Source organism: Phascolarctos cinereus, unplaced genomic scaffold (assembly GCF_003287225.1).
Source record: "Phascolarctos cinereus isolate Bilbo 61053 unplaced genomic scaffold, phaCin_HiC Scaffold_2;HRSCAF=192, whole genome shotgun sequence".
NCBI lineage: Eukaryota > Metazoa > Chordata > Mammalia > Diprotodontia > Phascolarctidae > Phascolarctos > Phascolarctos cinereus.
Window position 1 is genome coordinate 144,320,499 of NW_027555625.1, and position 12,398 is coordinate 144,332,896.

Consider the following 12,398-nt stretch of genomic DNA (forward strand, 5'->3'; position numbering starts at 1 on the left):
CAACAGTTGCCAGGAGATACGTTTTGATCTTGGTCTTATACCCAAAAGATAGAAGGAAACCTAGAGATTTCCTGCACTGAAGTATGATCTGAACCAGATATTCCTCTTGGACTGGCTTTCAAATTCCCTGAGTATTCAGGAAGTCGTTCCCCCCCCCCCAATATTCCTCTGTTTTCTTTAAAGTAGATAATTATGAGCCTCTATTTTGTGTCACTTTTTCTTTAAAGTGTAGCTAGGTGACTGTGTAACATATACAGATATAAAAATTGACTACGATATTGATTTGATTCCCTTCATAAATCTGCTTTTCCCGTTATTTTTCACCTGAGATGCCAGATAGTCTTTTGGAGTAATATTTAGGGAGTGAATATATGAAAAAATCACTGTAACTGTTTATAAACTTTGTATATTCTGTTTTGTTAAATGTTCTTGAAGGGAAAAAATGTATTCTTTTGAGAAGTCTCTGACAAAAAAAAAAACACCTGTAGCAGTTTGCAATAGGAGCTGTAGTCAGGGAAAGTCCATTCTTTGTTCATGTTTGTACCATGTGAGTACCTGGGAGAAGTGAATTAGAAGTTAGCATCAGAAGCTCATGATGGGGGAAAGAACACTATCAAGGGGGATGGAGGTGTGGAATGTAATTGACTATCATCTCTCTGATTACTCGAAGTAGGTAGCGAAGGGCCTTTAATGCTGGGTTCTGAATTTAATAGGATTTGGGTCCTAAGCATAGCTCAGTGTGTATTCAGATTAGACTTGTTCTGGAGAACAGGAATTAAATTAAACAGTGATGCATAATAGTTGTAGTTCAGAGGGAAAAGTTATCTTTTTTTTTTAAAATCTTGTTTCATAGTTTGGCTTTTTGTTTACAACTAGTAGTCAGGGAGAAGTTAATTGTGTATGGTAATAAATACTTAGGAAAAACATGGGATGTGTGCTATATTCTATTCCATTGGTGACAAACTCAAATAGAAACATTCCTGCAGGCCATATTGACTTAAAAAAAAAACCAAACGCATATAACATTAGCTATGTTGTGTTGTATTTTCATTTATTTCCCAATTACAGTTTCTGTTTCCCACTTGGGGCACTTAGACAGTTTAACTCAAGATACCATTGTTATTTAAGATGCCTGAGGGCAGTAGTTTCAGGAATCATGGATCCACAGGATTGTGGAGCTAGCTAGCAGGGACCTCAATAATCACATGGTCCAGCTCTCATTTTACATATGAGGAAACTGAGGCACCATAGAACGTCATTCAGTGATGTTCAACAATGGTGATAGAAAGTTAGAAAATAACACATTCCTTTCTTGCTCTCAGAGAGCTTATATATATGAAGGGGGAGAGGAAGAGATAAAATGTACACAGATGAGTATAATAACAAGTAGGTAGTGATGAGGTCAAAAGAGATTCTCTAGGAATATTTGAAGAAGAGAACATTTATTTTTTGTTGTGATTGAGTGGGAGGGTATGATGATCATCAGGAAAGACTACATGGAAAAAATAGCCTCTGAACTGATCCTTAAAGAAAGATAAGGATTCTGAAAGTTAGAGAAGAAGAGGGAGTACATGCTGGGCATGGGGGATAGCCTATGGCTGAAAGGAAGCAGAAGCCTTCATATCAAGTTCAGGAAACAGGGAGTAGACCAGTTGGGCTAGAATGTGAACTGTTTAAAGTGGACTAATAAGTAATAAGCCTCTAAATTTAGATTGGAATCAAATTGTGCTAGGTTTTCAGTATCAGACTGTGGAATTTGTATCTTACTGTAGTGCAGGATTTCTTAACCATTTTTATGTCCTTAATCACTCTGGCAGTTTAGTAAGACTGAACCCCTTCTCAGAACAATGTCTTAAAATGCATAAAATAAAACACACAGGATTCAAAGGAAACCAATCATATTATGCTACAGTTATTAAAGTCTGTATTAAAAAAAACCACAAACAATTTTATGGCTCCCAGATTAAGAATTCCAGATTTAGGGAGAGTAGAGGCTGAAGAGTTTGAGCTGGGAATTGATGTGCTCAGGAAGATTTAGTTTGGTAGAAATGTGAAGGAAGGACTGGAGAAGGAAAAGCTGGAGGCAGGGAGACAGGCCATTATAATAGGCCAGATGATGGACGATGAAGACCTAAAGAAGCATGGTACTTTGTTGTTAGTGGGCAGAATGGGATTGATGTAAGAGATGTCGTAAAGGTAGAATGGACAGATGGTGAAAACTTCTCATTATATTAGGTGTTGTGAGGACCCCTGCCCCCAATTTGACTGAAACAGTCAATTAGTATTTATTAAGCACCTGCTATGTGCCAGGCATGGCATTAAGAACTGGGGATACAAAAAAAGGTAAAAGATGGTCCCTACTCCTCAAGGAGCTCACAGTCTAATGGGGAAGACAGTGGATAAACAACTGCGTACAAATGAGATCCGATGGCACTAGCATTCAGAAGGATTGGAAGGGCTACTTGTGGAAGGCAGGAGGTAGAGAAGAGGAGGGAAAGGTACGAGGGAGAGCCAGAGAAAATACTCAGACTTGAGAAAAGGAGTGTCTGGTCTGAGGAAGTCGGTGCTACTGGATTCCATGGTATAAAGAGGAGGGTAAGGCATAAGAAGACTGGAAAACCAGGAAGGGATCAAGATAAAGGGCTTTTTATGTCGGATGTTGGAGGTGATAGTGTGGTTGCCATGTAAGAGGAGATAAGGGATCATATAGAAAAGAAGTTGAGAAGATAGAAATGACGGGATTTGGCAACTGCTTGGATGGGGAAAGGATGGAGAGTGAGAAGTGAAGGATAACGCCTAGGTTGGGAGCCTGGGGAAATGGGAAGGAGGGTGGTACTCTTGGGTAGTAGGAGAGTTTAATATTCGTCTAGTTTATCCGGTTTGAGATGTTTAATAGCTGTTAATGCAAAAGAACATTCCACACATGCATTTCCAGGGTTTGGGTCTGTAGCAACTATATTGAAGGTTTGTCAGATCTGAATTGATTGGCATAACACCACCAATGCCAATAAAAATAATAATAGCTAGCATGTCTATAGTGCTTTAGTGTTTACAAATTGCTTTACATGCTATCACATTTGATACAACAACCCTAGGAAGCTTGTATTATCCTATGGTAACACAGCTATTAAGTGTTTGAGAATTAATTTGAACTCAGCTTTTCCTGATCCCAAGTCCTACACTTTATCCACTCAGTCACCTAGCTTCCTCTCAACAGAGTTCACATTTTTCTTTTTGCTAAAGGTAGAATTCTTATGTATATTAAGTGTTCAAACATGGAGACCCTTTTAACTTTATGCAGTCAAATCCCGTTTTGATGATATGGGATCATTTCCTTAAGATTTCATTATTAATGCATACTTTTAATTATTTAACAGGTATTTGCTTATGATCATTGCTTCTGGTCTATGGATGAATCTGTCAAAGAAAAATATGCAGGTAATAGAGTCCTTAAACTGTGTCTCCTATACTTAATGATCTGTGATTTATTGGATTTGGACCGACTTAAACTAGAACACAGCTCTTCTCTCAGCCTTAGTAGATTGTCTTGCAGTGTTGCTATTTTCTCCTTCTCTTCCTGATTCATTACTCTTTGGCCTTTCTGATATTAGAAAGACAAGTCCTGAGTGTTACTGGGGATATACTCAGAGCCCTTCTAGTTTGACAGAATCTGTCAGAGATTCCCCCTTGCGGGCATAGCCTTTGAGAACCCATGCTGGGAGGAGCCAATGAGAGTCAGACTTTGCCATGCCCATTATGAAAGATCGAATGAAAAAGTCATACTTTCCAGGTACTTCCTTGAAAACTATCAAAATTCATTCTTCTAATCTATCCTTTGTAGTTTTAAAAGGTTTTTTTTTTTTTGGCAATTGGGGTTAAGTGACTTGCCCATGGTCACACAGCTAACAAGTGTCAAGTATCTGAGGCTGGATTTGAGCTCTGGTCCTCCTGACTCCAAGGCCAGAGCTCTATCCACTGTGCCACCTAGCTGCCCTGTAATTTTAAAAGTTTTGACATAGGAAGATGGAGCTACTAACCTCAGTGTGTTTGTAGTTTTTACGTAGTTTGGCTCTCTGTACACAGATGCACAAAGGTGAGTAGCAAGTAAGGTGAATAAGCTATTCTAATTCAAGGTGGTACATTGAATAATAATGCTGATAACTAGAATTTATATTGCACTTTGAGGCTTGCAAAGCCCTTTACAAATATTATCTTATTTTATCCACACAACAACCTTAGGAGGTAGGTGTTGTACCAATTTTACGGTTTAGGAAATTGAGGCATGCATAGGTTAAGTGATCTGCTCAGGAACACAGCTAGTGTCCGAGGCTGGATTTGAACTTGAGTCTTCCTGACTCCAGGCCCAGTACTCTATTCTACTGTACTACCTACCTGCTTCTGATTTTGTTCTCCTATATGTGTTTGTTTTTATATAAATCACTGTGTCTTGGTGACTTATGACCCTTAGTTGGAATATGGCTCTGGAAGAGTAAAGAATAGGATGGGTAAAGGGGGGGGGGAGAAAGAGGACTAGTATGGTGTTTTTCATATAGATAGATAGACAGATAGACAGACAGACATAGATATAGATATGTATGTATACACACCTACACACATACTTGTGAGGAAACGCAGGAGCGCAAGGGTCTCCCTGGTGAAGAACATTTGGATGAACATCAACAGAGCAAAAGCAGAATTGAATGTCATCAGTATACTACAGACTGCCTTTACAGAAATAGAAAACAGGTGAGGAATTTAGGAAATAAATCACAGCTTGGCACAGTGGTCTGATGTCCTACCAAACGGGAAGTTTCAGTTACCTAGACAGCTTTTGGAACTCACTCTCTTTCTGTTGAAATCAGAGCAACTGTCGGTTTCCTGACTTGCCTTAAAGATAACTTCAGCCTTCAAAAAGGAGAAGAACCGATGAGGGAAAATGCTACCTTGGATCTCATTCTCATCAGTTAGCACTGGTTGTTGAAGAGGAAATGATGGGAACCTTGGGGCAGTAGGGAAGAGTCATCACTCCATCTTAAAATTTGTGATAGAGAAGAAATTTGGACATAAGTCTGACATGCTCACTTGAACATAGGAAATGGATTTTAATAGATGTACTGATTGTCTGACATAAGTGCTGCTATCCTGACTGTAATTTTTGAAAGATCATGGGAATCAGAACCCAAGCTCAAAGCAAGATCTCACATCTGTCTTCTAACCCAGCCTGCAGAGGAATAACCAAGGCAAGAAATCCAGATGAAAGGGGAGCCTCCAGTTCTTCCAGCCTGAACCAACAGAGCTTTCCAGCAGGATGAATCCAGCAGCTGTCTACTCTGGCACAGACCCAAACCCAGGGGAGGAAGTAGCAGAGCTCAGACCTCAGGGGCAGCAATCAGACTTTGCCCTGCATCACACTACTTTAGCAGTACTGAAAGCTTCTAAGGCCCCAGCCTGTCCTTGGAATAACATAACACTCAATATATCAAGAAACATGACCAGCCCAGACCTTCCCTCCAAAAGTGTGGCAGAGCCCAGCCCTGACATCAAGTTCAGAGTCAGGAAATGTGCTGGGAGAATGAGCAAACAAAAAAAAGACCCCACACCATAATGAAATGTTATGATGGTAAGGACATTCAAGACGTGTGCAGAAGAAGAGTATGACTGTAAAATACCTACAAGCAGTGCCTCAGAGAAACATAACATGTGCACAGATTGATCTAGAATTCCTGAGATAGATGAAGCAAGAGTACAATTCACTCAGAAAACAGATAAGGGAGAAAATATGTAAGTATCATTGGATTATGTGAACGTCATGACCAAAAAAAGAGCTTAGACATCCCATTTTAAGAAACCTTAAAAGAAAACTGCCCAGATCTCTTAGAATCAGAGGGCAAAGAGGAATTAGAAAGAGTCTACCAGTCACCTCCCTAAAGAAACCCCAAAATGAAGACATCATGGCCAAGATCTCAGATTTCCAGATCAAAGAAAAATTACTGCAAGCAGCCAGCCAGAAACAATTCAAGGACTGAGGAGTCACAGTCAGGATCACAGATGATTTAGAAACCATCCCTATAAATGAGTGGAGAACTTGGAATTCCAGAAGGCAAAAGATACGGGCCTACAACCAAGAATAACTTACCCATCAAAACTGATCTGACAGGGGGGAAGAATAGACCTTTCATGAAATCAAGGACTTGTAAGCATTCCTGGTGAAAAGACCCCAGCTGCGGAAAAACTTTGAAGTTCAAATACACGAGTGAAGAAAAGTATAAAAAGCTCAAGGCCTCCTTTCCTTCTCTTTGCACAACTTTCTTCCACGGAAACCAGAAGTAGAATCCTAGAAGGGATGAATATCAGAGTGTAGTGGCAGGAAGCTACACACCCAGCTGAAATGAAATGCTGAGAATCCACCACAAGACCAGCAGAGCTGCACCCAGCTGAGTGGTCACGAGCATCACCAGTGGTTCGAGTCAGGCTTAGGCAGGGCAGCGTGATGACATCACCAGGAGACATTCATAGTCTGACAGCACAAGAGACATAGATTTCCCCTCTGTATACTCATCCTGATTACATGTGCTTCCTATTTACATGCCCCTCTCCATCTGTACTTTGGCCATGTGCTCGCATGGGCATTCCAGGCCTGGAATGCTTTTCCTCTTCACCTCTTCCTGGCTTCTCTGGTAACCTCAGATCAAACTCCACCTATCACTCCTGCAGGCCTTTCACAGTCCCTTCCACTGCTAGTGTTTTCCCTCTGAGATTACCTTTTATTTGCACGTATATATCTTGTAGAGACATAGTTATTTGCATGTTTTCTTCCACTGTTAGAACATGAGATCCTTGAGGGGAGAGATTATACTTTTTTCCTTTCTTTGTATCCTTAGCACTTAGCATAGTGCTTGGCATAGTAAACATTTAATAAATACTTATTGACTAACTCATGTATGTTTCCTACGTGTCCACTCTTTCTATTCATAGTGTATGTTTAAAAGAAAGTACTCTTGGTTTATGGAGAGGCAGGTTGGGAACAGTGTTTTATTGGTAATTTCATTTCCACGCTATTTCACTAAATACCTTTCCATATCTATATCTGTTTCTGTCTGTCTGTCTGTCTGTCTGTCTGTCCATCCATGTATCTATGTATCTACCTATCTAAAATACACACACATATGATGGAGAGTTAAATCTCACACTTGAATTTTAAAAAATCAGTTTTATAACTAGGTATAATTCAGATTCCATGGCCTGAAATTCTATGAAGGGAAGTTAGCTTTGGGGGTCTGGAATACTATGGAGAATGAAATTCCAAAAATGTGAGAAATAATTTTCATGAAAAGGAAGGGGGGGAGTAAGGGAAGGTATGGGAATTGTGTAATGAAACCAGTGGATGTTTAAGGAAGTCATCAAACAACTTAAACTTTTAAAAGATATCTTCAGAAGATGGAAGCAAGAAATGGGAAATCAGGAATAGCAAAGATGTGTAATTGTAGTGTTGGGCATGCTGAAGTCAAGAGCAATAAGAAGGGGCAGGTTTATTTTTAATCCTTTTTGAAGAAAAAGAAAGAGCAAAGAGAGGGTAGAATCCCTGCTCAGGGTAAATGGGTTAATTGTAATGGAAGAGAGACAGATAGAGGGACAGAAGCAGAGAGGAAACATAGCTATTCAAATCTTGCTTTGTTTCTAAAGGAAACAGAATCTTTGGATTGTAAAGGAAAAGACAGAGATGGCTATTAAGAAGTTGCCGTGTGGGGCATCTAGGTGGCACAGTGGATAGAGCAGCAGCCCTGAAGTCAGGAGGACCCGAGTTCAAATGTGGCCTCAGACCAAACACTTGACACTTACTAGCTGTGTGACTCTGGGCAAGTCACTTAACCCCAATTGCCTAAAAATAAAAAAATAAAAAATTTCAGAAAAAAAAAAGAGTTGCTGTGTTGATCTAGGGAGGTAGCAGTACCTTATTGCCCTTGATGAGTTCAAATCACCAGGCTCAGCTGAGCTATATCCCAAGGTACTGAAAGAATTATTTGACGTGACTATTGCCTCCACAGTGATCTTTGAAAGATTTTGGAGAGGTAAAGGCTCACAATTGTATTTTAGAGCAATCAACTTCATGAGTGCAGTGTGGGGGGCAGAGAAGCTAAATTGATTTTAATCTGCATTGAGAACCATAATTTCCAAAAGAAGAAAGTTGTAGTTTTCTTGTTCTTGACTCTGGTCAGATCACATCTGAGTATTTTAATTCAGTTCTGAGGACTACTTTTTAGAAAGGGCATTAATAAACTAGAGGGCATTCAGAAAAGACATCTAGGAGGATGAAAGACCTCTAGTTCATGCCATGTGAAAGTGAGAACATGTAGCCTGGAGACAGGAGGCTTAGGGGCTACACCTCAGTTTCTTGTCCGAACTGTCTGACTACACTTTCACACTCTGCTTTGACAGATTGTCATTCGTGTCACACCTTCTAACTGTGGGTGTCCCCCAGGCCCTATACTGGACCTCTTCCCCTCTCTGTTGTATTTTCTCGCTTGGTGATGGAGAAAGTTTTGATGAGCTGAAGTTTTCTTCTTAGCTTTCAGGAGTTCAATTATTATCTCTTAAGCAGATGTTTCCCAGAACTATACATTCAGCCCTTATTTCTTTCCTGTAGTTAGTCTTGTATCACCAACTGCCTACTGGATATTTTGAACTGAATGCCCTGTAGGTATTTCAGAATCAGCATGTCCAAAACAGAACTCATTATGTTCCCCACACACAACTCACTCCTTTTTTGAACTTTGCTACAACGGTCAAGGGCAGCATTATCCTTCTCACTCATCCAGATTTATAACCTAGGTGTCATCCTTCACATTTCACTCTTTTCACATGCTCATTACATTGCCAGATCTTGTGATTTTTACCTTGACAACATTTCTTGTATTCATCTCTCCACTCGCACAGCCACCATTGTCATCACTTCTTTCCTGGACTATTGCATAAGCCTCCTAATTAGTCTCCCTGTCTCAAGTTTTTCCCTATTCAAACCTTCACACGGCTGCTTAATTGATTTTTCCCTAAGCTTATATCTGCTCACATCACTCCTATATTAAATGACCTCTGCTACATATTGCATGGAGAATAAAACATAAACTCCTGTTTGTCATTTAAAGCCCTTCCCATCCTGACCTCAACCGATTGTGCAGCCTGATTATATATTAGTCCCCTTCCTGTACTTTAGGATGCAGCCAGATGAGCCTTTTCTCCGTGCATCACACATAGCACTCCATTTCTAGTCTCTCCGTCTGGAATAGACTCCTTCCTTTTCATAGAATTCCTTCACTTTTCTTCAGGCACCACCATCCACACAAAAACTTTGTGGGGCTTCATTCCTGATAGTACCTGTCTTCCTTTCTTTTACCAACTTTTATTTGTTCTGTACTTATTCTTTATACATATGCACACATATACTTAGGATCACATATACTTAGGATCATAGTTCTAGAAGATCATCCAGTCAACCCCCCCTCAATTTACAGATGAGGAAATTGAGACCTAGAGAGATTGTAACCTCATGAGGATCACAGAGGAGCAAGTGGTAGTAGCAGAATTCAAATCATGCACCTTTTCCACTGTTTCTTTGATTAAATGTAAGCTCCTTGAGAACGTGATCTGTTGGTTTTTTTTTTTGAACCTTTGTTTCTCCAGGGACTGATACAGTGCTTGGCATTTAATAAATGCTTGTGGATTCATTGATTGATCTAGGATAGTTGTGTTCAGGCATTTGAATGCCTGTTATGTGCAAAGATTATTAGGCTTATTTTCCTTGAAGGCAATGGAAGAAGTTATAAAGTAGCCAAATATTAGGGCTTTCCGAAATGGAATGGGCTCCCTCAGGAGTTATTAGGTTCTTTTCTGGAGAGAGCAGACTTCAGGGGTATACATGCATTATCTACCCCCTGTCTGACTGTACCTTCTCATTGCTCCTTTGATCTTCATCTGTTGCGCTCACTAATTATGCAAAGGCTAAATTATTACTTCTTGTCCGGGTACGGCTTCTGAGGTCTTCCAGCCGAGCTTCTGTGATTCTGTGAAACTTTTTTGTTGCTGTGATATAAAGCAAGACCTGCACATTGTTTTCTTGGCAGTGGTAATGGTTTGGCACTTGTCAATTCAGTTTTACTGGTTCTCCTTGTGAATAGTAGCACACAGCCACAAGATAGCTTCTTAGGGAGGTGGTCTTACAGAAATCTCTTGTGCTAAAATCTAGTCTTCCAACAAACATGGATTATCTCAGGTCCTTCTAACCATAAATTTAGGGCTACAACTTTAATTTTTAACCCTAATTTGTTAGCATAACCTCTGTCTTTTTTTAATGTGAGCACATAATATACATTAAAAATACAAAGGCATAACAAAACACTTCAAGAACGTATATTGGTAAGAAAGCACAACCAGCGTCACTTCTAGCTATTAACTTCAACTGCTTCTGACTTCTTAACTCTGGAAATGTGGCATTACCATTCAGTTTTGCCAAGGTGGCAAAGGCTTTAAAGAATTTTCTTTAGTATAGCATCTCTTTAGCATAATCTGCTTTTATGTAATCCTTTTCTAATTGGCTTTAAGATTTCATTTTATTCTCTTATGAGAGACCAAGACTGCAAAATTCTTAAGCAGTTTGGCCCTACCCAGAATGCTCTGAATAAAAGCTATTTATATTTTTAGGTCATAGAAACTTAACCACAGAATCTTAGAGTTGAAAGAGCCATCAGTAATCATCAAGTCCAACTCAGATAATTGAATCACTTCTATGACATACCCAACAGGAGGTTGTCCAATGTCTACTTGAGATTTTCGAGAGGGGAAGTCTACCACCTCTCAACACGTGCCATTTTTGGACAGTTGTAATTGTTAGAAAGATTTCCAGGCTTCTGGTCCTAGGGTTATTTCTCATTCATTTTCTTTCATGGATTAATATTAGAAAAAACTGGAGGCTGTGAACCCATTAAAAGTATGTTTTGAATCCTGTTTGGGCATAGAAATTAACTGTGTTTGCCTTCTGTGACTTTTTTAGCTTGTTCAGATGTAGATTTCACTTAGAATTGTTTGGTTTTTTGCTTTTATTAGGTCAAGATGCTGTTTTTCAGTGCCTTGGAGAAAATATCCTTCAGAATGCCTTTGATGGCTACAATGCATGTATCTTTGCCTATGGACAAACTGGTAAGGCTATTACGTGACATTTCATGAGCAAACAGGATAAGAGGAAGTAAAAACATGTTTGTTTAATTATATAGACAAAATTAGGCAGTGTTATTCTTTAGAGAGATATATAAGAAAGGAAAAGTTATTTTCCTTTTTTAGCCCATATAGCATTTCATTATAAAGATAAGATGGCAAAATTTATTTTCCACATGAAAGCATAGAAACTATAATTTCTCTTGCCACCCCAGCCTAACCTATGGTTCAGCACACCTTTATCTATCTATAACAGGATACATCTAATGTTGCATAGCCAGTAACTGTGATCATTACTGATTTAATCAAAAATACTAGGTAGCTTAATAAATTTTTGTGGTAAACAGGAAATTATCTTTGGTTTCAAGCAAATTAATGATTGCTGTAACATTGTATCTTATAATTCATTCTTTATTCTTCATGATTCTGTAATCATTTACTGTTGTTAGGGGTAGTTGTGTGTGGGGGGGAAGGGTGTGGTTTGTCCGGTGACCTATGGGAAGACAACTTCTGCTATTGTACTTTGTAAATAGTATTTTATTTTTTCTGATTACATGTAAAAATAGTTTTCAGCATTCACTTTTATAAGATTTTGAGTTCAAAATTTTTTCTCCCTCCCTCCCTCTCATCCCCGTTCCCCAAGATGGCAAGAAATCTGATATAGGGTATACATGTGCAATCATATAAAATTATTTCCACGTTAATCATGTTGTGAAAGAAGAAACAGAATAAAAAGAACAAAGCCATGAAAAACAAAAAACAAAAAAAGTGAAAATAGTATGCTTCTATCTGTATTTAGACTGTGGATGTGGATAGTATTTTCCATCATGAGTCCTTTGGAATTGTCTAGGATCATTGTGTTGCAGAGAAGGGCTAAGTCAGTCATAGTTGATCATCACACAGTGTTGCTTTTATTGTGTACAATGGTCTCCTGGTTTTGCTGCCCTTCACTTAGCATCAGTCCATACAAGTCTTTCCAGATTTTTCTGAAATCTGCCTGCCCCTCATTTTTTATAGCACAATAGTTATCCATTACATTCATATACTACAACTTGTTCAGCCATTCCCCAATTGATGGGCATCCCTTCAATTTCCAATTCTTTGCCACCACAAAAAGAGCTGCTATAAATATTTTTGTACATGTGGGTCCTTTTCTCTTTTTTATGATATCTTTGGGATACAGACCTAGTAGT

At 39.1% G+C, this 12,398-nt stretch overlaps 1 protein-coding gene across 1 annotated transcript in view; it reads left to right on the top strand.

The window, feature by feature from the left end:
- Positions 1-12,398, top strand: part of KIF13B (kinesin family member 13B) — a 250,412-nt gene that overhangs the window by 72,667 nt on the left and 165,347 nt on the right. Inside the window, 2 exon segments of the mRNA XM_020988799.2 lie at positions 3,378-3,438; positions 11,098-11,190. Coding sequence (XP_020844458.1) covers positions 3,378-3,438; positions 11,098-11,190 — 154 coding nt within the window.